The sequence below is a fragment of the Petromyzon marinus genome, unplaced genomic scaffold (genome assembly GCF_048934315.1).
Source record: "Petromyzon marinus isolate PM22_M1 ecotype Great Lakes invasive population unplaced genomic scaffold, UKy_Petmar_22M1.pri1.0 PM_G_Scaffold_17, whole genome shotgun sequence".
Lineage (NCBI taxonomy): Eukaryota > Metazoa > Chordata > Hyperoartia > Petromyzontiformes > Petromyzontidae > Petromyzon > Petromyzon marinus.
Window position 1 is genome coordinate 3780178 of NW_027422728.1, and position 25835 is coordinate 3806012.

The window sequence follows — 25835 nt, forward strand, 5'->3', positions numbered from 1 at the left end:
GAGAGAAACCCTTCAAGTGTGCTCTGTGCAGGAAGCCGTTTGCAGATTCATCAAATCTTCGAAGACACCAGAGAACACAAAAGCATCACAAGGAGCGGAGTCGGAGTCTGAAATCAGCTTGTGAAAGTCAAAGTGCCGCAATGAGCCCATCCCTCATGAAACAAGAACCGGACGAAAATCCCAGCTTGGACACTTTTAAAGGTATAAAGGTGAAATATGAAGAGGTGAAGGTGAAATATGAAGAAGTGATGAGCGAAGAAGTGAAGGTAAAATGTGAAGATGACGATTCAACTCCAAAATGGGACCTTCACATCGTAAAGCAGGAGGAGAATTCTGACTGTGAATCAGAGTGAGGCAACTCCCAGCAGTTTGTGGAAGTGGAGGTGTGGGTGGACTTGCTCCTAGACAATACAAAGTCAAGTGGAGACCCGGTAGATGTGTAAGCCAGAGACAATGTCGCTACAATAGATGCACCTTTGTCACAGGCCTTTAATGACAAGAATGTGAAGTTGAACACTCAGCTCCTAGGTTCAACCTGCAGAGTAAGAGCGAGCGGCCAGTCTTTGTGGACCTGTGGATTGGGGAGATCTCTGACCAGGAGCGAGAGCCAAGAAGCCCCCAAGCATTCACTATGTTACAATAATTGCTTTTACACGGTGCTCACTTAATCACCTCAGCAACTCGGAGTTTCGTATCTCGTCTGAAACACTCGAAGAGCATCCCCAAGTAGCAGCTGCCCCTGTGTGGCACAGGGTGGTGGCCCTGCACCGGCCTGCATTTATTATGTTTTCCGCCTGAGGACGACCGCTTGTGTCACGATCCAAACGTCGTGATCTATTATTATTTTGTCTACCTACGTGACTTTACTAAAATAACTTAAGAGTATGTGAACAAGAGGCTGTCAGTAGGGGGCGATGATTGATGTTTCATCTCAGTTTTGTAATTTGTCGCTAATGTTTAGAATTCGCCAGCATGCAATGGCCTACACGTTTTGAATGACACAATAGTATGTTTTACATCCACTGTTAAGCAGACCGTGCATATTTTTAAAATAGCTTCTTGTTAATACGATGTAACCTGATGCAGGATATTTCACTGCAGTAATTCAATTTTGTTAATATGCCTGTCAATAATTAAGAATGAATACTTGTCTGATTGTGCGTGTACATGTAACATTTTGTCTATGAGGGTCAAACATTGATTAAGTGTTCAAATCTAGATTGATTAAGTGATGTTAGGACAAAGTGTGTGTGTGTGTTTGGAAGTAACCTGTACAGATATCTCGGGTGAGACACGTTCCATGTGATACAGGTCAAAGGGTACTTTGTGTTTCACGAAGCGTCTGGAGCAACTCATCGTCTTTGAAATAGTGAGCACCCTCGGATCATTCATCAGTTACAAGGCATACCACTTACAAGTTACACGTATAGGAGGAGGTACATTCTCTACAACACGAATTGTAGTTTTGTGTTACGTGTTGACGTAGATTTTGTCTAACTGGGACTAGAAATGCACCTTGCTGATTCACGTCTGGATGTTCGTATCTATCGGTTGAAGCAAGCCCCACTGTTGCAGTTGAGACGCTGTGCACCAATAAGGGTCCAAGCATTTTCGGGCCTTCGGCCAGGAAAGTCACAACGTTTACGGCACATGAAGGACGCATTCACGCCAGCGCCCCGTGCTCCGTTTTGAAGTTTTAAAATGAAACATCTTTGAATCGTGTTGTGTTTTGAATTAGATGATTGTTATTTCTTCATTAAAAGCTTATTTCATATTACATCCAGAAGGCTTCGTTGAGAAGGATATTTTGCGTGAATTTTCTCTCGTCGTTAAGTAGGCGGCCTTGCCGGAGGTTCGGTTCGATGCGGACTTTCACCTGTTTGGGATTGCGGGATCGAGATGAGGCGACACGGAGCTGCTGGCCGTCTGCAGATCGATTTCAACGTAATCGAGCGTCTGTCCCTGCGCCTCCGTCGTTGGTACAGGGGGTGCTGGACAATGTTTGGAATTACCCCAATTTTGACCGTGACACCAACATGCATTGTGAATGACGCGACGTTATGTTTTACATCTGCCGTTTAGCAGACTGCACGTATTGTGGTGATTGTTCCTGGGGTAGCCAGGTGTGCCTGTCCGTTGTTCGCATGCAGGGGGCGCGTGTAGGTTTACAGCGCCCCCTGCATGAAAACGACAGAGTGCAGCGTTCATCACGGATAAAGTTGTGCGCTTATATTTTAAATGTTATTCTTTTATAAGGTGATGTTGATATCGAAAACTGACACATAGCTGGCATGCCATAAATAGGAAATTAACTCTGCTTATTCGAATCAATGTATTCATATATGTTGATAAACTGTTTTCAAGCAGATTTTGTGTCTCTAACGGCGACTACAGGGACCACGTGATTGTTTAAAAATGTCCTTGATTATAACTATAATTGCCTACAATTCGTCATGTGTAGCTTATTTAGACTATAATTTATTCACTACCCAAAATGTATTTACTTGAAAACAGAGCTGATATTTATTCTTGGTTCTTTCGGTAAAGTCATGTGGAAGGGAAACAAAATAACAAAAATATAAAACAATTTAATTCTCACGACGTTTCGACTGCAACACAAGCAATCATCATCAGGTGTCACACACAGGCACACACACAGAGACTCAGGCACACACAGAGATACAGGCACACACACAGTGTGTACACACACACAGTGTACACACACACAGTCTAGACACTGTATACACACAGTGTACACACACACTGTACACACACAGTGTGTATACACACAGTGTACACACACACAGTGTATACACACAGTGTACACACACAGAAACAGTGTGTACACACAGAGACCCCTTGGGAGCTCACGCACCCAAGGGGTCTCTGTTCAAGAGATGGAGCAATGGAAAATGAATGTAAATCAACTTCAACTCCATCCCTGCTCTGTGACGTCACCACTCAGTATAACATTGGTGTGAAACGCCAGGGGGAGGTGTGCCTCGCTAGTGACGTCATGTCACCAAGGTATTCACCCCACCCCCGTCCACCGCGCTCTTGAGCGTGACATCACCTCTGCTTGGTCACTGCCGATATCTGTTCTTGTACAATCCAAATTTGGGCAAAGCTACGCCCACTGACTGGCTGGTCATTAACATAATGAGTTCGTGAAAGCCGTCGCGAGTTGATTGGGACGGGTTCAGCACCCAAGCCCCCATCCCTCGACATATGGCCCGGGCTCATTAACATAATTTAATCAGTTACGGAGCCGCTCGTGGGAGAGGAGTGTCTTGTACCCCGGACGTGACGTCATGTCACCTGCAGCTGCCGCGTGACGTCACAAAGTAACAGGAAGCGATCGCTTCGCTCTTGCACTGAAATCCGAGGTGAGAAATTATTATCGTGTAGGTGGTGGTGGTTGTTGTGGTGGTGGTTGTTGTTGTTTACCAAGGTAGAGCCTCTCTCTCTTGTAGGGATGTCAGTTGAGTAGCAGCGAGCATGGGAATCGATGTCCAGGTTGGAACTTTACAACGCGGGGCCTAGCCACGCGGGGCCTTGCCTCCTGCCCTCGCCTGATTGCATTCACTTTAATTATCTCGCTTAAGTTTAATTTGTCTTCACTCGGCTCGCCACTTTGTAACTTTGTTTTATTGTAAATATTCACGCAGTTTTTATTTTTTTCACTAGGCCAAGCCCGCTTGAGCTGCTATACTGCTCTTGTTATCAGAAGCGACCAGCCCACAACAACACAAGGTGAGGCTTTGTCAACGTGTGTGAATGTTTTGACTTAAAACTTTGGTGACTGCAGGAATTAATATTCTTGGTTCTTTCGGTAAAGTCACGTACATAGAATATAAAATAACATAATAAATTTAGTGAAAACTAAAAAAAATTTAAATGAAGCAAAAAACCCACGACGTTTCGATCGCAACACAAGTGGTCTTTATCTTATTAAATTTAATCTGTTATTTTTATTTTCTATCTACGTGACTATACTGAAAGAACCAACAATACGTGTGGCAATGTATCTATCGATCAAAGACGCTAAGCGCGTGCCGCTGTTGACTCTGAATGTGTGGAGGGGAACACCTTCACCACGGGGAGAGAGAGAGACAGAGACACGGATAGCCTCGGCTATGTTGATTGATCCTCGATTCATTACTTGGTGGAGTGAGGAAGAATTAATGCTGAGCAGATGAAGATGGCCAGGCATGGTTCTGGTCACACCGCCACCTGTTTACCCATGGCAGTGTGTGACAGTGTCAAGTTTGTGTTTGCAGTAAAGTCTATTAACTCTATTGCACACGGAGGTTATATCAAAACAATAGTTTATTTTTGTTTTCCTCTGGGAGGCTTTGTAAGAATGGAAACAGGAGGTGAACACAGCACACACATGCAGCTGAAGTCGGAACTGTTCATCCCCAGCATTCAAGAACATCTGAGCCTGGATTCACACCTCTAAGTTGTGATTGAACATTAATTTATGCATTTCTGCATAACACAAATAGTATTGTTTTCAACACCCTTTGCTATGTCAGCTGAATTCAGCTTTCATATATATATTCCTTTTGTAGTCAGACAGCCGAAATTGTGTGCTTAGAGTTTTGAGTTAACATTCATCTTGGAAGATATGAAGGCTTCCAGGCATATTAATGACATTTGCCCTCTCATTGTGTGCTATAGCAACCCATGGAGAGAAACCCTTCAGGTGCACTCTGTGTGGAAGGCGTTTGCAGATTCATCAAATCTGATGAATTTGGGAAACTTTTTCACTACATCATGAATATATTAATAAGTATAGACGTGTAAGTCACGTGTGCATTCCTCTGTGCCTGACGTGTAGATGGTGTGGATATTCTTTTTTTATGTCTGCAGCTGACGCTTCCTCTGCAGATTTGGTCTGATGGAGCAAAGGCACTCAGCGCAGCTCGGTACGACAAGTCAACAATGCGACCAGCGTGCATACAGCACGGACCGGACTGGAAATCTGACACGGCACCAGAGAAGTCACAAAGGAGAAAAACCCTTCAAATGTACTGTGTGTGGGAAGGCGTTTGCATGGCCATCAGTTTTTCAGAACCACCAGAGAACACACACGGGAGAGAAACCCTTCAGGTGCACTGTGTGCGGGAAGGCGTTTACACAGTCATGTAATCTTGTAATACACCAGAGAACACACACGGGAGAGAAACCCTTCAAGTGCACTGTGTGTGGGAAGGCGTTTGCACAGTCATCTGCTCTTGTAACTCACCAGAGAACACACACGGGAGAGAAACCCTTCAGGTGCACGATGTGCGGGATGGCGTTTACACAGTCATATAATCTCGTAATACACCAGAGAACACACACGGGAGAGAAACCCTTCAAGTGCATTGTGTGTGGGAAGGCGTTTGCACAGTCATCTAATCTTGTAGAACACCAGAGAACACACACAGGAGAGAAACCCTTCAGGTGCAGTGTGTGTGGGAAGGCGTTTGCACAATCATCTACTCTTGTAGAACACCAGAAAACACACACGGGAGAGAAACCCTTCAGGTGCAGTGTGTGTGGGAAAGCATTTTCACGGTCACCTGCTCTTGTAATACACCAGAGAACACACGGGATAGAAACCCTTCAAGTGCAGTGTGTGTGGGAAGGCGTTTGCACAGTCATCTCCTCTTGTAATTCACCAGAGAACACACACGGGAGAGAAACCCTTCAGGTGCACTCCGTGCGGGAAGGCGTTTGCACAGCAACCACATCTTCAAGTACACCAGAGAACACAGAAGCATCAGAAGATCCACAGGGAGTGGAGTCTGAAATCAGCTTGTGAAAGTCAAAGTGCCGCAATAAGCCCATCCCTCATGAAACAAGAACCGGAAGAAAATCCCAGCTTGGACACTTTTAAAGTTATCGAGGTGAAATATGAAGAGGTGATGGTGAAGAGGGAAGAAGTGATGGTGAAGAGGGAAGAGGTGATTGTGAAGAGGGAAGAAGTGAAGGTGAAATGTGAAGATGAAGATTCAACTCCAAAATGGGACCTTCACATCGATGGAGGCAACGTGAAGCAGGAGGAGAATTCTGACTGTGAGGCAGAGCGAGGCAACTCCCAGCAGTTTGTGGAAGTCGAGGTGTGGGTGGACTTCCTCCGAGACAATACAAAGTCAAATGGAGACCCGGTAGATGTGTAAGCTTGAGACGGTCGCTACAATAGATGCACCTTTGTCACAGGCCTTTAATGACAAGAATGTGAAGTTGGACACTCAGTTTCTAGGTTCATCCTGCAGAGTAAGAGTGGCAAGTCTTTGTGGACCTGTGGGTTGGGTAGATCTTTAACCAGGAGCGAGAGACAATAAGCCCCCAATGATTCACTATGTTATAATAATTGAATTTACACCGTGCTTGCTTAATCGCCTCAGCAACTCGGAGTTTTGTGTCGTACCTCGTCTGAAACACTTGAAGAGCATCCCCAAGTAGCAGCTGCCCCTGTGTGGCACAAGGTGGTGGCCCTGCACCAGCCTGCATGTGGACAAGAGCCTGTCAGTAGGGGGCGATGATTGATGCGTCATCTCAGTTGTGTAGTTTGTAGGCAATCTTGATTCGAAGCTTTCGTGACAGCAGGAATCCACACTCTTGAGTTATTTCGGTAAAGTCACCACGTGGGTAGAAACATAACAGATTACGGCGTTTCGATGGCAACACAAGCAATCGTCATCAGGTGGGACAACCACAGCAAGAGAAACTGCTGAAGTAGTAGGCGCCTACTCCAGCAGTTTCTTCTTCTTGCTGCTGTGCTTGTCCCACCTAATGACGATTGCTTGTTTTGCCATCGAAACGCCGTGATCTATTATTTGTAGCTAATGTTTAGAGTTTGCTACATTTTGACCCAGACGCCAGCATGCAACGGCCTACTCGTTTTGAATGACGCAACAATAGTACGTTGTACATACACTGTTAAGCAGACGGTGCGCATTTGTAAAATAGCTTCTTGTTAATACGATGTAACGTGATGCATTCAATTTCGCTGCAGTAATTCGATGTTAATATGCCCGTCAATGGTTTAGAATGAATACTTGTCTGATTGTGCGCGTGCATGTAACATTTTGTATGAGGGTCACACATTGAATAAGTGATGTTAGGACAAAGTGTGTGTGTGTGTTTGGAAGTAACCTGTACAGAGAACTCAGGTGAGACCCGTTGTTCTTGTGATACAGGTCAAAGGGTACTTTTGTGTTTCACGAAGCATCTGGAGCAACTCATTGTCTTTGACATAGGTAGCACGCTCGGATCATTCATCAGTTACAAGGCATACCCCTTAAAAGTTACACGTATAGGAGGAGGTACATTCTCTACAACACGAATTGTAGTTTTGTCTTACGTGTTGTCGTAGATTTTGTCTAACTAGGACTAGAAATGCTCCTTGCTGATTGACGTCTGGATGTTCGTACCTATCGGTTGAAGCAAACCCCACTGCTGTTGTTGAGACGCTGTGCACCAATAAGGGTCCAACACGTTGACGGCCTTCAGGCCAGGAAAGTCACAACATTTGCACACGAAGGACGCATTCACGCAAGTACCCCATGCTCCGTTTTGAAGTTTTAAAATGAAGCATCTTTGAATTGTGTTGTGTTTTGAATTGGATGATTTTACTTCTTCATTAAAAGGTTGTATCAATTTACATCTGGAAGACTTCATTGAAAAGGACATTTCGTGTGAATTTTCTCTCGTCATTAAGTAGATGGCCTTGCCGGGGGTTCGGTTCGATGCGGACTTTCACCTGTTTGGGATTGCGGGATCGAGATAAGACGACATCGAGCTGCTGGCCTTGCGAGAAGACCGCCGTCTGCAGATCGATTCCAACGTAATCGAACGTCTGTCCCTGTGCCTCCGTCGTCCATGCAGGGGGTGTGTAGGTTTGCAGCGCCCCCTGCATGAAAACAACGGAAAGTGCAGCGCTCATCACAGATAGATAAAGTTGTGCGCTTATATTTAAAATGTTATTTTATAAAGTGATGTTGAAATCGAAAAGTGTTTGGCCAGTTCATGATTGCAATCAGATTGATTCATTTATTATGAACCACATATTTGAGCTTTTGTGGTCCTGTTGAGCTAAAGTTGGAAAAAGTCCGTGACTATAACTTCGCTCAATATTGTAAACGTGTTTCTATTATTTAGTTATTTAATACAAACTACTTCAGATAATGGGTTTCAAGATGCACTTGAATGGCACGTTCGTTGTTCCGGTGTTTAATGGCTTGGACGTCATGGCAAATGGTGTATGACGTCACAGAGCAGTCCTTATAAGGGCCTCAATGCACGTTGGTGTATGACGTCACAAAGCAGTCCTTACAAGGGCCTCAATGCACGTTGGTGTATGATGTCGCAAAGCAGTCCTTATATGGGCCTCAATGCACGTTAGTGTATGACGTCACAAAGCAGTCCTTATAAGGGCCTCAATGCACGTTGGTGTAGGACGTCACAAAGCAGTCCTTACAAGGGCCTCAATGCACGTTGGTGTATGACGTCACAAAGCAGTCCTTATAAGGGCCTCAATGCACGTTGGTGTATGACGTCACAAAGCAGTCCTTATAAGGGCCTCAATGCACGTTGGTGTATGACGTCACAAAGCAGTCACGAGGCCGTCCCACAGCGCGACAAAGCTGCAAACGTCACCCACCGACGTGGGGGTTGGCCATGTTGTGCACGCACGCAGTTTTGTTGGGGTCCGTGGCTATCCCGGACTCGCTGATGATGTGCCCCAAGTAGCGAACCGATGTCTGCAAGAGATGACACTCCTGTGGTTTAAACGTAAGATTGGCCGCCCGAACGTTTAACAAACACCGATCGCGACCGCTGCAGCTGCTCCTGGAACATGCATCCGAAGACGATCACGTGGTCCAAATAAATAAGGCACGAGTCCCATTGGAGGCCTGCTAGGACCAGCTGCGTGAGTCGCTGGAACGTGACCGGAGCCGAGTGGAGTCCCATCGGGAGACAATTAAACTGGAACAGAGCCCGAGGTGTTCAGAACGCAGGATTTGGTTTAGAGCTCTCATCAAGAGGCAACTGCCAACACCCCGACGACAAGTCAAGTGTGGTAGAAAACCCACACGGCCGACAGGGCATCCAATGAATCGTCCATCCGTGGGAGCGGGTGTGCATCTGCCACGGAGACCCTGTTCAATTGGTGGAAATCCACGCGAAGCCGCAGACTCCCATCGTGTTTCTTAACGGGAACAACGAGAGCTCCCCTCGTCGACCGCAGTGGCGAACGTGGTCCTCCTCCTGACGACTGAGCCCGTGTGAATTCTGGCGTACGGAAGCGGCGTTGCCCGTGTCAATGCGGTGCTGCCATCAGGGACGTGCGCCCAAAGTGTCATATTTACCCTGACTGAAAATGTTTTGAAAATTCGCCCCGCCGCTCGCCGGATAAAATCGGAATTCTTGCAGCGCAGCGCGTCCATCCATGATTCGTCCGGCTCGCTCCTCCACTTCACCATGGCCACGAGACATCTGTGGTCGCCTTGCCGGCCTCCCCACGACACGCGGCCACTGCGTGGGCCAGAACGGTGCCCGCCTGGACGACCGCAGCACCCAGGCCGACGTTGAACACTCTGAACGCCTACGTATGCATAGTCACACCGTTAGTGTCAGTAGCATAACTCTCAACCACTTATCAGTGCCCTACCTTATTACAGACCAACTCAGACCTTACTGATCACCCCGTGGCCCTTATAAATCTCAACGTTCATCCTATACATTATACTACACTATACACTACACAGCTGTCAACCCCTTATCGGCGCTCTGCCTTATTACAGACCAATTCAGACCTTGTCGATCACCCCGTGCCCCTTATAAATCTCAACGTTCATCCTATACATTATACTACACTATACACTACACAGCTGTCAACCCCTTATCAGTGCCCTACCTTATTACAGACCAATTTCAGACCTTACTGATCACACCGTGCCCCTTATAAATCTCAACGTTCATCCTATACATTATACTACACTATACACTACACAGCTGTCAACCCCTTATCAGTGCCCTACCTTATTACAGACCAATTCAGACCTTACTGATCACCCCGTGCCCCTTATAAATCTCAATGTTCATCCTATACATTATACTACACTATACACTACACAGCTGTCAACCCCTTATCAGTGCCCTACCTTATTACAGACCAATTCAGACCTTACTGATCACCCCGTGCCCCTTATAAATCTCAACGTTCATCCTATACATTATACTACACTATACACTACACAGCTGTCAACCCCTTATCAGTGCCCTACCTTATTACAGACCAATTCAGACCTTACTGATCACCCCGTGCCCCTTATAAATCTCAACGTTAATCCTACAAAGTCCCATCACAAGGAAGAAACAAACAAATCGACACTGATTTTTATTGTTGTTTGCCCGTATTGAAACGGCTGTACGCCCGTACGGGCCTGAGAACTCACTTTGCCTGCGCAAAGACCACGACGGGGTAAAAGCGTGATGGGCTTCTACAGCTCCGCAATAGTCGAGTGTGAATAGTCGCCTAATAGTCGCTATTGGCTATCAGAGGTTCTCCCCAACAACCAGTCAAACAACGTGTGGGCGGTCATCTTAGGTAGGGGGGGTGTGTGGTGGATTCTCCCTTACCAAGATGGCAACCCCCCTCCCACCACGAGTCACGTGGTGTTGATATTTTGTGGGTGTTTTTTAATTGGTCAGCTCCATTGCACGTGACATTGAACTTTATTTCATAGCCCGGAGTAAGGCCCATGGTAAATAGCATAGACTAGATAAGGCGCTGCTGCGTTTCAGATTATACCAAGCATAGCCCGGAAGAGGGGGAGGGGGATGAAAAGCATCAAAACTCAAGACGCGCTGAATAAATGTAGCGAATTTGTTTGATGTTTAATTATTTCATCCATAGCGACAAGAAGCAAGAGGGGCTCACTGGCGTTAGTGAAAGGTGGAGTTTGCTGTGTACCCCCCTAAATTAAAACAATTTAAGTTCGCCGGTGGCATTCACCCCTCCATCGCCCGCTGCTCGCGTTGGTTTCGCCCACGACCCTCTCCCTCCACCACCGAAGTGTCGCGTTTTGGCGGGAGAAGGCGGCTGTGTGTTCTGAGGAGACTAACAACCAGCACCACCATCACCACAACATCTATAATCGTAAGTATAACTACTACTATAATAACAACAACATCTACAATCATAACTATAACACTAATAATAACATCAACAACTAACAACAGCAATAATATAAACAATAATACCATCAACAACTTACAACAGCAATAATATAAACAATTACACTAGTAATAAAAACATGAACTGCTATAATAACTAAAACTGTAATAACAACTACTACGACTATAATAAAACAAAAACGTGAACGAGAGCGAGCGACACAACGAGGGCGGTGAGTGAGAGAGTGGAGCCGACCTCTCGCCCTCAGCCTGAGGCCCACAAAGACGCGCGGGCTCTGTCAGCCTCACGCAGCCCGTCAGGGAGACTACACGGGGAGACATTTGTGTTGTGTCTGTGTGTGTGTCTGTGTATCTGTGTGTGTGTCTGTGTGTGTGTCTGTGTGTGTGTCTCTGTGTGTGTATCTGTGTGTGTGTCTCTGTGTGTGTGTCTGTGTGTGTCTCTGTGTGTGTGTCTCTGTGTGTGTGTGTGTGTCTGTCTCTGTGTGTGTGTGTGTCTGTGTGTGTGTCTGTGTGTGTCTGTCTCTGTGTGTGTGTGTGTCTGTGTGTGTGTCTGTCAGCCTCACGCAGCCCGTCAGGGAGACTACACGGGGAGACATTTGTGTTGTGTCTGTGTCTCTGTGTGTGTCTCTGTGTGTCTGTGTGTGTGTTGTGTCTGTGTGTGTGTGTGTCTGTGTGTGTGTCTCTGTGTCTGTGTGTGTCTGTGTGTATCTGTGTGTGTATCTGTGTGAGTCTCTGTGTGTGTGTCTCTGTGTGTGTGTCTCTGTGTGTGTCTCTGTAAGCCTCACGCAGCCCGTCAGGGAGACTACACGGGGAGACATTTGTGTTGTGTCTGTCTCTGTGTGTGTCTGTGTATGTGTGTGTGTCTGTGTCTCTGTGTGTGTGTCTCTGTGTGTGTCTCTGTGTGTGTGTCTGTCTGTGTGTGTGTGTGTCTCTGTGTGTGTCTCTGTAAGCCTCACGCAGCCCGTCAGGGAGACTACACGGGGAGACATTTGTGTTGTGTCTGTCTGTGTGTGTGTCTGTGTGTGTCTGTGTATGTGTCTGTGTGTATCTGTGTGAGTCTCTGTGTGTGTGTCTCTGTGTGTGTGTCTCTGTGTGTGTGTCTCTGTGTGTCTCTGTGTGTGTCTCTGTAAGCCTCACGCAGCCCGTCAGGGAGACTACACGGGGAGACATTTGTGTTGTGTCTGTGTGTGTCTGTGTGTGTCTGTGTGTGTCTCTGTGTGTGTCTGTCTCTGTGTGTGTCTGTGTGTGTGTCTCTGTGTGTGTGTGTCTCTGTGTGTGTGTCTCTGTGTTGTGTCTGTCTGTGTGTGTGTCTGTGTGTGTGTCTGTGTGTGTCTCTGTGTGTCTCTGTAAGCCTCACGCAGCCCGTCAGGGAGACTACACGGGGGAGATATTTGTGTTGTGTTTGTGTCTCTGTGTGTGTCTCTGTCTGTGTAGCTGTGTGTGTGTCTGTGTGTATCTGTGTGTGTCTCTCTGTGTTGTGTGTGTGTCTCTGTGTGTGTGTGTCTCTGTGTGTGTGTGTCTCTGTGTGTGATGTGTGTGTGTCTCTGTGTGTGTGTGTCTCTGTGTGATGTGTGTGTGTCTCTGTGTGTGTGTCTCTGTGTGTGTGTCTCTGTGTGTGTGTGGTCCCCCTTTTTAAGAAGGGGGACCGCACAGACTGTAACAACTACAGGGGCATCTCACTCCTCAGTGTGCCGGGAAAGGTCCTGGCAAGGATTATTCAGCATCGCCTTGCCAGGCACGCTGAGGAGAGGCTTGCGGAGCCCCAATGCGGTTTCAGGAAAGGGCGGTCCTGCACAGATGCCATATTTTCTCTCCGTCTGCTACAGCAGAGGTGTAGGGAATTCCAACAAGACCTACATCTCTGCTTTATTGACCTGGTCAAGGCCTATGATACCATCAGTAGGCCTGGGCTCTGGGTCGTTCTTCGTGCTTTTGGAGTACCTGACCCTCTGCTCACGATCATTAAGGACCTTCATGATGGTGAGCGGGCCCGGGTAAAACAACGTGGCCGGGAGTCAGAGCCATTCCCTGTACACCTTGGGGTGCGACAGGGATGTCCTCTGGCTCCCACATTATTTAACATCTATTTTGACCACGTAGTTCGTGAAGCCTTCAATAGCTGTACCGGGGGAATCTCCTGGAGCGTGCCACTAAGAGGTGGGGCCTTACCATCAGCCCCACCAAAACTAAGCACCTGCCTGGGTATTTTGTACCATCGGACACTCCACCCCCACAACTCCCAATCGGTGATGGGGCAGTTGTGGAGAGAGTGGAGAGTTTCCCATACCTGGGCAGTGTGCTTATGACTGGCTCCAGTTTAACAGCAGAGGTCTCACTCCGAATCAGTCGAGCGGCAATATCTTTTCATCGGTTGCGTAACGCTGTGTGGAAGCTACCTGGTCTGTCGCTCCGCACTAAGCTTCAGGTCTTCTCGGCCACGGTCATTCCCTCCCTTCTCTACGCTTGCGAAACGTGGACCCCCCTAATGGAACATCTTCGCCGGTTAGAAACATTTAGGCTGGCCTGCCTACGATCCATCCTGGGTTTAACCAGACTGGATTGTGTGAGGAGCTCACAAATCCTTGAAAGATCTGGGCAGGGTCCCATCGGTGAGCTCCTCCGGCAGGCAAGGCTGCGATCGCTGGGTCATGTAGCCCGCATGCCCAGCCACCGCATGCCGAAACAGCTTTTGTTTGGCCGAATTGAGGGGGCTAAGCGGGCGCGGCACGGGCTAGAGAAGAGATGGAGTGATGTGGTACAGGAGGACGTGGAGCTGAGTGGACTTGCCGATTACTGGTACCAGCGGTGTCAAGATCGGCCTCTGTGGAGTAGGCTCATGAAGGATGCTACTGGGCAGTTGGAGGCAGTCGCCCTCCAACAACAACGGAGGGCGGAGGAGCGACGCTCAGAACAATGAGCGGAGCGCCAGGTGGCTAAAGCACAGCAGGTTGGCACAGTAGGGGGCACAGGTGGTGCATCAGCCAGTCATCTCAGTCAGTCGACCCGTGGCACCTGGGTCTGCCCCGTGACCTCCTGCCAGCGGGCGTTCGACACTTCACGTGGCCTCAGGGTGCACATAGCCTGGCACAAGCATCGTGGTGACGTCACCGCCACTTAGTGGCGAATGGCGGTTGTTGTTGTTGTGTCTCTGTGTGTGTGTGTCTGTGTGTGTTGTGTGTCTCTGTGTGTGTGTCTCTGTGTGTGTGTGTCTCTGTGTGTCTGTGTGTCTCTGTGCGTGTGTCTCTGTGTGTGTGTGTCTCTGTGTGTGTGTCTGTGTCCGGCAAAACAACCCCCTACCTCCTCACGGTGCCGGACGGGTAACTCTGTCGTGGACAGTGCTGTGGGGGGAGATCCAATTTTGATTGGCTCCTCCCCTCATGGCATATGTGTCCACCACAGGGGCTAAACGGGGGCTCTGGACGGGTGCGAGGGGCTGGTAACCCCTTCAATTAATTACCACGAAACCACGAGTTAAACTGAAATATGTAACTAATAAGCTTGTGCCGGAGGCCCCGGGGGGCCAGGCGTCTATGACGTCTCCTGGCCAAACCCCAATTGGCGGAGCCAGGAGATTGAATTCCTACCCTCGGGGGTACTCCAGAAACAACGAAAAGCCACTACGGGTGGCCACGTGGAATGTTCGAACGCTCACTGCGGAGGAGAGGCTGCCACTCCTCTGTCGGGAGCTGGACCGGTACCGCCTGGATCTATGCGGCATTCAGGAGGTCCGGTGGACTGGCTCTGGCTCCTGCCACCATGAGGGGTGGACAGTCTTCTACTCGGGGCAGCAGACTGCCAAACAACAGGGTGTGGCTCTTCTTTTGAACAAAAGAATGAAGGGGGCGTGGGAGCGTGGCGGTGAGGTGTGGGAAGCTGTAAGCCCCAGGCTACTTTGGGCTCGCCTTCCCATCAACCGGAGGCGAGGAATGGTGGTCGTGGTTACTTATGCCCCCACCGAAGATGAACATCCGTGGAGGGATGCAGGCAAAGCCGATGAGTCAGATGCCTTCTATGACCTGTCACAGGTGCTGGCTAAAGTGGCCCCTCGGGATAGAGTCATCATGTTGGGTGACTTCAATGCCCGAGTTGGTCATGATACTGGCACCTGGTCTAGAGTGATTGGAGGGCATGGGCCAGATCGGCTCAGTAACAACGGTCGGAGGCTGCTAGATTTTTGTGCAGCCCATGGGCTTGTAATTACCAACACGCTGTTCCGGCATCGGCGCATCCACACAACATCATGGATGCATGCCGGGTCCAAGCAAGAACATCTGCTGGACTACATAGTGACGGACCAGCGGATGCGAGCCCATGTTCTTGACACCAGGACCTACCGTGGAGCTGATCTGCCCTCTGACCATCGACTAGTCATCTGTAAGATGCGCCTGCCATTCTTCCACTCCGGTGGTGGGTGTACACCGAGGACCCCATTCCGACCTAAAGTGGCCTGGTCTCAGTTATCTGATGAAAGTTGCAAGCGAGAATTTCATCATCGCTTGCGGCTGGGATTGGCATCGTCCCCGACTCCTGATGTCGAGGGTAAATGGGCGAGGTTTAGGACTGTGACTCATGCAGCTGCAATGGCTGCTTTGGGTACGCGGTCCAGACCTCCCCAGAGACCCTGGCTGACAGAGGAGGTGTTCAGGATGGTTGAGAAAAAGCGACAGGCCCACTGCCATCGGCTACAGAATCCCACGTCAGAGAATGAGGAGGCTTACCGCAGCCTTCGCTCGGAGGTTCGGAGAGCCGTGAGGCGCTGTAAGGATGGGTGGTGGTCGCGGGTTGCTGAGGAGATGGAGTCTGCCTCAGTGGCCCGTGATCACAAATCTCTATTTAACTCCATCAAAAAAGTAACCTGCAGCGCCACACCTATTACCATCATTAGGGGAAAAAACGGTGATCCAATCTCCGACCCCCAGGAACAGGTTTGCAGATTTGCTGAGCATTTCTGTGAGGTCCTGGGGGAGGGAAAATCCCTCAGCCAGAAAAACATCGTGGCACAAAGTGAGGATGACCCTGCTGAGGCTGCGGTGCCTCAAATATTGGAAGAAGTCACCCCCTGTGAGTGGCTGGCTGAGGTGCCATCTGTTGAGGAAGTACTGAAGGCGATCCGGAGTCTGAGACCAGGAAAGGCAGCGGGCAGAGATGATCTCCCAAGCGAAATGCTGAGGGAGGGTGGCGTTTGCGCACAGACTGCCCTATATGACATCATAACAACAGTCTGGACCACTGGACGGGTTCCGCAGGATTGGAAGGATGCCCTGGTGGTCCCCCTTTTTAAGAAGGGGGACAGCACAGACTGTAACAACTACAGGGGCATCTCACTCCTCAGTGTGCCGGGAAAGGTCCTGGTAAGGATTATTCAGCATCGCCTTGCCAGGCACGCTGAGGAGAGGCTTGCGGAGCCCCAATGCAGTTTCAGGATAGGGCGGTCCTGCACAGATGCCATATTTTCTGTCCGTCTGCTACAGCAGAGGTGTAGGGAATTCCAACAAGACCTACATCTCTGCTTTATTGACCTGGTCAAGGCCTATGATACCATCAGTAGGCCTGGGCTCTGGGTCGTTCTTCGTGCTTTTGGAGTACTTGACCCTCTGCTCACGATCATTAAGGACCTTCATGATGGTGAGCGGGCCCGGGTAAAACTACGTGGCCGGGAGTCAGAGCCATTCCCTGTACACCTTGGGGTGCGACAGGGATGTCCTCTGGCTCCCACATTATTTAACATCTATTTTGACCACGTAGTTCATGAAGCCTTCAATAGCTGTACCGGGGGAATCTCCATATGGTACAGATATAATGGGAGGCTGATCGATGCCCGGGTGCGGTCAAGGGATGGCTCCCTATTGCTCAACCACGTTATGTATGCTGATGATTTGGTAATAGCTGCTCAGTCAGAGGAGGAGTTGGAGACGCTGCTGCTGAGACTGGAGCGTGCCACTAAGAGGTGGGGCCTTACCATCAGCCCCACCAAAACTAAGCACCTGCCTGGGTATTTTGTACCATCGGACACTCCACCCCCACAACTCCCGATCGGTGATGGGGCAGTTGTGGAGAGAGTGGAGAGTTTCCCATACCTGGGCAGTGTGCTTATGACTGGCTCCAGTTTATACCTGGGCAGTGTGCTTATGACTGGCTCCAGTTTAACAGCAGAGGTCTCACTCCGAATCAGTCGAGCGGCAATATCTTTTCATCGGTTGCGTAACGCTGTGTGGAAGCTACATGGTCTGTCGCTCCGCACTAAGCTTCAGGTCTTCTCGGCCACGGTCATTCCCTCCCTTCTCTACGCTTGCGAAACGTGGACCCCCTTAATGGAACATCTTCGCCGGTTAGAAACATTTAGGCTGGCCTGCCTACGATCCATCCTGGGTTTAACCAGACTGGATTGTGTGAGGAGCTCACAAATCCTTGAAAGATCTGGGCAAGGTCCCATCGGTGAGCTCCTCCGGCGGGCAAGGCTGCGATGGCTGGGTCATGTAGCCCGCATGCCCAGCCACCGCATGCCGAAACAGCTTTTGTTCGGTCGGATTGAGGGGGCAAAGCGGGCGCGGCACGGGCTAGAGAAGAGATGCAGTGATGTGGTACAGGAGGACGTGGAGCTGAGTGGACTTGCCGATGACTGGTACCAGCGGTGTCAAGATCGGCCTTTGTGGAGGAGGCTCGTGAAGGATGCTACTGGGCAGTTGGAGGTAGTCGCCCTCCAACAACAACGGAGGGCGGAGGAGCGACGCTCACAACAACGAGCGGAGCGCCGGGTGGCCAAAGCACAGCAGGTTGGCACAGTAGGGGGCACAGGTGGTGCATCAGCCAGTCATCTCAGTCAGTCGACCCGTGGCACCTGGGTCTGCCCCGTGACCTGCCAGCGGGCGTTCGACACTTCACGTGGCCTCAGGGTGCACATAGCCTGGCAATATCGTCGTGATGACGTCACCGCCACTTAGTGGCGAATGGCGGTTGTTGTTGTGTCTGTGTGTCTCTGTGTGTGTGTGTGTCTGTGTGTGTGTCTGTGTGTGTCTGTCTGTGTGTGTGTGTGTGTCTCTGTGTGTGTGTCTCTGTGTGTGCACCACCAGCAGCAGGTGGCGCGTGTCCACAGCAGGTAGTGTCACGTGTCCACAGCAGGTGTCACGTATCCACAGCAGGTGGTGTCACGTGTCCACAGCAGGTGGCACGTGTCCAGAGCAGGTGGCACGTGTCCACAGCAGGTGGCACGTGTCCACAGCAGGTGGCACGTGTTCACAGCAGGTCGTGTCACGTGTCCACAGCGCGTGTCTCACCCAGCCTCCCTGGCGCACGACCCAGGCCCTCCTGCTGCTCCGCGAGGCCACCAGGAAAGCGGCGGCCGCCTCGTCCGTGGGCCACGGAGTCGGCGGAGGTCGGAGTCGCCTAATGGAATCGCGACGGTCGATTCAGCGACGGTCGAAAATCGCCGCACGCGGGACGTAGAATCTCTTCGGCGATTGGTCGATTTCTCATCAAGCAGGATTCGACGGGGAGGAATCGCGCCGACTTTAGATGTCGAGGAATCGATGCGGCGATTGGCTTGCGACGGCAAGCGTCAGCTCAGCGAGTTTCCCGGCAAAGCCAAAACCACGAAACCACGTGGTCTGGGTACAGTGAGTCCAGTCCGGTTACAGCGAGTCCAGTCCGGGGCACAGTGAGTCCAGTCCGTGTACAGTGAGTCCAGTCCGGGCACAGTGAGTCCAGTCCGGGTACAGTGAGTCCAGTCCGGGGCACAGTGAGTCCAGTCCGGGGCACAGTGAGTCCAGTCCGTGCACAGTGAGTCCAGTCCGGGTACAGTGAGTCCAGTCCGGGTACAGTGAGTCCATCACAGACACAGTGAGTCCATCACAGGCACAGTGAGTCCATCACAGACACAGCGAGTCCATCACAGACACAGCGAGTCCATCACAGACACAGTGAGTCCATGACAGACACAGTGAGTCCATCACAGACACAGCGAGTCCATCACAGACACAGCGATTCCGTCACAGACACAGTGAGTCCATCACAGACACAGTGAGTCCATCACAGACACAGTGAGTCCAGTCCGGGCACAGTCCAGTCCGGGCACAGTGAGTCCAGTCTGGGTACAGTGAGTCCATCACAGACACAGTGAGTCCATCACAGACACAGTGAGTACAGTCCGTGCACAGTGATTATCCGTCGGTATTTAAAATCCGGCGCATCCACACGCCCCACGAAGCCGTCGGATTATCATTATCGATGATCGACCGCACGTATACGTTGAACTTCTTTTGCACCGTACGTAGCCAACCGCGATAATCGGAGGTGCGGGGGTGGGGGGAAGGACAAACAAGCTAGACACAGCAGAAGCACTTCTAAAGAAATTATACTCTTTGGTTCTATTCGGTAAAGTCACGTAGTTAAAAAATAAAACAACAAAAATCACGACGTTTCGGCCACAACACAAGCGGCCTTCATCAGGTGAAGGGACCAGGCTGTCTCGAAGACTGCGCTGGAGTGAAAGTCTTCGAGACAGTCTGGTCCCTTCACCTGATGAAGGCCACTTGTGTTGTGGCCGAAACGTGATTTTTGTTGTTTTATTTTTTACCTACGTGATTTTACCGAATAGAACCAAAGAGTATGGATCCTTGCAGTCACGAAAGGTTCAAATCTAGAACTAGAGAAACGAGTTTGTCAATCGAGACGAATTAACAAGTGGCATAGCTCCGGTGGCTTCCTGACGTCGGAAGGGAAGAGCGTTCCAGACGGCCGCAGAAGCGCAGTCCGGAGCGCGTCGCTTGCCGTCGTCATCTGGAAGTCGCGACTCGAATACCGCAAAAGTGTTGCCGCCAGTTTTAATACGAAACGCGCCGAGGTTGTTATTTTGATTTAAAGCTTTCGTGACTGCAGTAATTCATATTCTTGGCTCTTTCGGTAAAGTCACGTTGAAGGGAATGAAATGGTTGTGGTTTTTTTTTGTTTGCCTTTTAAGGGACGGCGTGACCCACCGTCAACTTTGAGCCGAACGAGCCGACTGACGAGAGGTCCCATTTGCCTTTCCCAAATCACGTCCCGTGACCATGAATGTCCCTCGCACCGCGAGACGCCGCCTGAACCACTGGGCGGGAGAAGACCTGTTCCCCGCCGGGCACGCCTGCACCTCGGACGGCCTCCTCGGCGGCGGCGGGCCGCCGACTTTGCCGGCGGCGGGGGAACAGGCTCGCCAGGGCCGAGCGCGGCGCCCGAAGGACGTTGACGGCACCGTGTCCGGAGAACAGGCGGCGGCGGCGGCGGCGGCGCGTGGAGCCCGGCCGGAACGCGGCGCCGGCGTCGTCGTCGGCCGCGAGTACCCCGAGGGAGCCACCGCCGCCGCCGGTGCCGCGCGAGACGACTCCACGGGGTCCCCTCGCGAGTCGGAGAGGCGCGCGGGCGGCGTGGGCGTCGAGGAGCTGGCGACGGGGGCGAGGCGCTGGCGGGGCGAGGAGGACGCGGCCGCCTTGAGGCGGGACGGCGGAGGGAGGAGGAAGGACGACGCCGACGCGGCGCGGGTTCGCGGGCCGAAGCCCGCGCCGAGCGCATCGGAAGCGGCCGGGGGCGAGCCGAGGGCTCGCTGCGAGCGCCTGCAGAACGACCTGAAGGTGGGTTTGGCCGCTCGGCAGGAGGCGGACGGGCGGGCGACGCGCTGCCGGAAGCTCGAGCGTGAGGTGCAGCAGCTTGAGAAGTCGCTTGGAGCCCTGCAGGAGGTGAGAGGAAGCACAGTAACGTCATCTATCGCTTTGCTCTCTCCTCGCCCGATGTGTTTTGACGGAACTGAATGGTCTAAGTAGGATGTGTGACTGAATATGCCCATAATGCGCCCGATTTTGTCATATCTAAGAAGCTAAGTGGGTTGAGTGTGGATTGTGCCAAGGACTCACGGCGGGGCTGCTCGCTGCATCCCACGTCCATGCTCCTCGCCTTCAGAAAGTCTCGTTGACCATTCTGGCGAAGTATGGTCAAATAACCCCCTTGAACTCCGTGGCGTGGACAGGGCCTCATCCATCCAGTAGATTGAGGAAGCGCTTTGCGTGCATTTCCTTTCCATAAAAAACAAAAATTTAAATTCTGCCTGTTACCAAATCACACTAAATGTACCTGATCTCAACGGATCTCAGAGGCTAAGCAGGGGCGAACGCGGTTAGTACTTGAATTCTAAAACCTTCAGCGGTTCAGAATATGGTGGTGTTTAGTGTGACACTTTTGTACTTGTGGGGTTTCTCTGCGTGCTGTCATTTTTGTTTCCCCACACGGAGCCCAAACACTTGTTGGTGTCGGCAAAGAAGAATTGCAAAGCGGCACACTCCAGAAAAAGTCTCCAGACTCAGTGTGGGGGGCTTTGTTGAGCGCTATTTCACGCACGTAATTAACATCGTGGTATCCGGGGACTCCACTACTTACAAACATTCGACTTACGAACTTTCAGCGATAAGAACAAACCCCTGTCCGTATGTCCAGTTGGCCTGTTCGGACCGAGATTCGTAAGTTCAACCTCCCAAGTTGGCATCTACATCTACAGGAGATTACACAACTTGTAAACCCATTCCCCGTGTTGAGTGTACACGCCGTACAACACGTTGGGAATCGACAGGAGTAAAGTTGGACTTTCGAACAAATCGACTTACGAACAGACCTCTGGAACCTAACTCGTGTGTAAGTAGAAGAGGCCCTGTAGACTGAAGTAAGGTTAAATATTGGAAAATAATTTTATATATAAGTATGTTGAACGTATTTTGCGCCGTATGTAGGCAACCGTGCGAATCAGAATATAAAACATACTTAGTGAAGGTTAGTATCTCAAAGCATCAACATAGGTTGGTTTGCAAACGTTAATGCTTGGGGAATTTTCGCGTTAATCTGCTCACAACTGTAACGCAAGGTTGCTTGCTTGTGAAGGTTGCGAGTGTAACGCAGGTTGTGTTTGCTTGTGAAGGTTGTGAGTGTAGTGCAGGTTGTGTTTGCTTGTGAAGGTTGTGAGTGTAACGCAGGTTGTGTTTGCTTGTGAAGGTTGTGAGTGTAGTGCAGGTTGTGTTTGCTTGTGAAGGTTGTGAGTGTAGTGCAGGTTGTGTTTGCTTGTGAAGGTTGTGAGTGTAGTACAGGTTGTGTTTGCTTGTGAAGGTTGTGAGTGTAACGCAGGTTGTGTTTGCTTGTGAAGGTTGTGAGTGTAACGCAGGTTGTGTTTGCTTGTGAAGGTTGTGAGTGTAGTGCAGGTTGTGTTTGCTTGTGAAGGTTGTGAGTGTAGTACAGGTTGTGTTTGCTTGTGAAGGTTGTGAGTGTAACGCAGGTTGTGTTTGCTTGTGAAGGTTGTGAGTGTAGTGCAGGTTGTGTTTGCTTGTGAAGGTTGTGAGTGTAACGCGGGTTGTTTTTGCTTGTGAAGGTTGTGAGTGTAACGCAGGTTGTGTTTGCTTGTGAAGGTTGTGAGTGTAACGCGGGTTGTGTTTGCTTGTGAAGGTTGTGAGTGTAACGCAGGTTGTGTTTGCAAGTGAAGGTTGTGAGTGTAACTCAGGTTGTGTTTGCTTGTGAAGGTTGTGAGTGTAACGCGGGTTGTGTTTGCTTGTGAAGGTTGTGAGTGTAACGCAGGTTGTGTTTGCTTGTGAAGGTTGTGAGTGTAACGCGGGTTGTGTTTGCTTGTGAAGGTTGTGAGTGTAACGCAGGTTGTGTTTGCTTGTGAAGGTTGTGAGTGTAATGCAGGTTGTGTTTGCTTGTGAAGGTTGTGAGTGTAGTGCAGGTTGTGTTTGCTTGTGAAGGTTGTGAGTGTAACCCAGGTTGTGTTTGCTTGTGAAGGTTGTGAGTGTAGTGCAGGTTGTGTTTGCTTGTGAAGGTTGTGAGTGTAACGCAGGTTGTGTTTGCTTGTGAAGGTTGTGAGTGTAACGCAGGTTGTGTTTGCTTGTGAAGGTTGTGAGTGTAACGCAGGTTGTGTTTGCTTGTGAAGGTTGTGAGTGTAACGCAGGTTGTGTTTGCTTGTGAAGGTTGTGAGTGTAACGCAGGTTGTGTTTGCTTGTGAAGGTTATGAGTGTAACGCGGGTTGTGTTTGCTTGTGAATGTTGTGAGTGTAACGCAGGTTGTGTTTGCTTGTGAAGGTTGTGAGTGTAACGCAGGTTGTGTTTGCTTGTGAAGGTTGTGAGTGTAGTGCAGGTTGTGTTTGCTTGTGAAGGTTGTGAGTGTAACGCAGGTTGTGTTTGCTTGTGAAGGTTGTGAGTGTAACGCAGGTTGTGTTTGCTTGTGAAGGTTGTGAGTGTAGTGCAGGTTGTGTTTGCTTGTGAAGGTTGTGAGTGTAACGCAGGTTGTGTTTGCTTGTGAAGGTTGTGAGTGTAACGCAGGTTGTGTTTGCTTGTGAAGGTTGTGAGTGTAACGCGGGTTGTGTTTGCTTGTGAATGTTGTGAGTGTAACGCAGGTTGTGTTTGCTTGTGAAGGTTGTGAGTGTAACGCAGGTTGTGTTTGCTTGTGAAGGTTGTGAGTGTAACGCAGGTTGTGTTTGCTTGTCAAGGTTGTGAGTGTAATGCAGGTTGTGTTTGCTTGTGAAGGTTGTGAGTGCAACCCAGCGCCAGGCGTCACGGTGCCGCAGGGACCTTCACTCGGCGTGGCTGCGGCAGCGGCAGCAACTGAGGGCGCTGGAACAGGAAGTGAAGTCTCAGGAGTCTTTGCTGAAGGAGGCCGCCCTGCACGGGAAGATGGAGCTGCGCTACAAATGCGCGCTGGCCGAACTGCAGGCCGGACTCTGGTGGACGCGCGACGAGCTGCAGAGGGAGCGGCAGGCGTCCATGGAGTTGCTTCGACGGCACTTTGTCAACCTGCGGGCTTCCCGGGGTCGATGACTGCGTGGAGATTGCCCGTTGGTAACGTTGTAAGTAAGCGCACGTTAACGTGAAGACGTGTCCCTCGGTCGCAGGTAAGTCAGCGGTTCCGGTCGCGTCACGTGGACAGGTTGGTAAAACGCAATGTTTAATTTTAACAGGGCTTATCGTTGTAATAATCTCAAACGAGTGTTGGCGGAGCTCACAAATTGTCGTGAAACGCCCCGTTGCGGTGGCACGGCATTGTGGTGTCGTGCGATGTTGGTGCGGTGTTGTGTAATGGTGTGGGGCGGTGTGCTTCATGGTGTGGGTACGGTCTGATAGGGTTTCGGTGTGACGGTGTACCGCATAGAGTTGGGTATTTAGATCACCCCGGAATGTGCCCGATCTCGCAAGTGAAGCAGGCCTCGGCCTGGATCTTGGGCAGACGTCCACCACACATGGGCGTGCTATAGGCTGTTGGGCTGACCTTGTGGGTGGCAGTGTAGCAATAACCATTGTTGCACTCTACTCAAACACCTAGCAGTGTATTTCTTACCCGTGTAGTCAATTTTTCAAAGGTCATTTTTTAAATATTTCAACCACTTTATTTCAGAAAAAGACGTTAACAGGAGACCCAAGCGTGCCACTTTTCCCATGAACCCCATTACGACTCGTTCCACACTCTGCCTCCCCTTAACCTCCATTAGCCCATTCTATTTCAAGCAGCAGCAACAGCAGCAATGATGCAATTCAAGAAACGACGCATTCAGAGATGAGAAAGAGCGCATGTTTGATTTTGTAGCGAGCGAGATGATGAAACTCGAGCTACAGTTAAATTTCGATTTAAAGCTTTCGTGACTGCAAGGATTCATCTTCTTTGGTTCTTTCGGTAAAGTCACCACCACGTAGAATGAGAATAAAATAATAAATTGATAAAATAAAATGACACAATAAAATTCTCACGACGTTTCGGCCACAACACAAGCGGCCTTCATCAGGTGAAGGGACGAGACTGTCTGGAGGACAGCGCTGGAGCGAACACAGCCAAGCTCAGACCGCGACCTTTAAGCTGTGTGAGAAGAAACAGAGCGCCTTCACAAAGGAATTAGCATTGGATGTGTATGCTTTAACTTTAACATAGCCATTTCTGTGACCAGTCACAAGCTAATCACTCAGCTATTTCAATGCTAAATTCTCCTGTTTGATTTGTACTAGGTGCCTCTGTGAATGTGTATGCTCTGACTTTAACATAGCTATTTCTGTGACCAGTCACAAGCTAATCACTCGGCTATTTCAATGCTAAATTCTATGCCAATTCCTTTGTCAAGGGGTGCATCTGTGGATGTGTATGCTCTGACTTTAACATAGACATTTCTGTGACCAGTCACAAGCTAATCACTCAGCTATTTCAATGCTAAATTCTATGCCAATTCCTTTGTCAAGGGGTGCCTCTGTGGATGTGTATGCTCTGACTTTAACATAGACATTTCTGTGACCAGTCACAAGCTAATCACTCAGCTATTTCAATGCTAAATTCTATGCCAATTCCTTTGTCAAGGGGTGCCTCTGTGGATGTGTATGCTCTGACTTTAACATAGACATTTCTGTGACCAGTCACAAGCTAATCACTCAGCTATTTCAATGCTAAATTCTATGCTAATTCCATTGTCAAGGCGCTCTGTTTCTTCTCACACAGCTTAAAGGTCGCGATCTGAGCTTGGCTGTGTTCGCTCCAGCGCTGTCCTCCAGACAGTCTCGTCCCTTCACCTGATGAAGGCCGCTTGTGTTGTGGCCGAAACGTCGTGAGAGTTTTTATTGTGTTATTTTATTTGATAAATTTATTATTTTATTCTCATTCTACGT

At 49.9% G+C, this 25835-nt stretch overlaps 1 protein-coding gene across 1 annotated transcript; it reads left to right on the top strand.

The window, feature by feature from the left end:
- The first annotated feature begins 20046 nt into the window (after nt 1-20046).
- Nucleotides 20047-25311, top strand: LOC142911193 (uncharacterized). Its single transcript, XM_076060294.1, has 2 exons — nt 20047-20903; nt 23721-25311. The coding sequence occupies exons 1-2, from the start codon at nt 20241-20243 to the stop codon at nt 24009-24011; spliced, it is 954 nt and encodes a 317-aa protein (XP_075916409.1). The 5' UTR covers nt 20047-20240; the 3' UTR covers nt 24012-25311.
- Nucleotides 25312-25835: the final 524 nt, after the last annotated feature.

Coding starts and splice junctions, on each gene's coding strand:
- LOC142911193 (XM_076060294.1), top strand. CDS start 20,241: ATGAATGTCCCTCGCACCGCGAGACGCCGCCTGAACCACTGGGCGGGA. Junction 20,904..23,720: donor CGCTTGGAGCCCTGCAGGAG/GTGAGAGGAAGC, acceptor TTGCTTGTGAAG/GTTGTGAGTGCAACCCAGCG.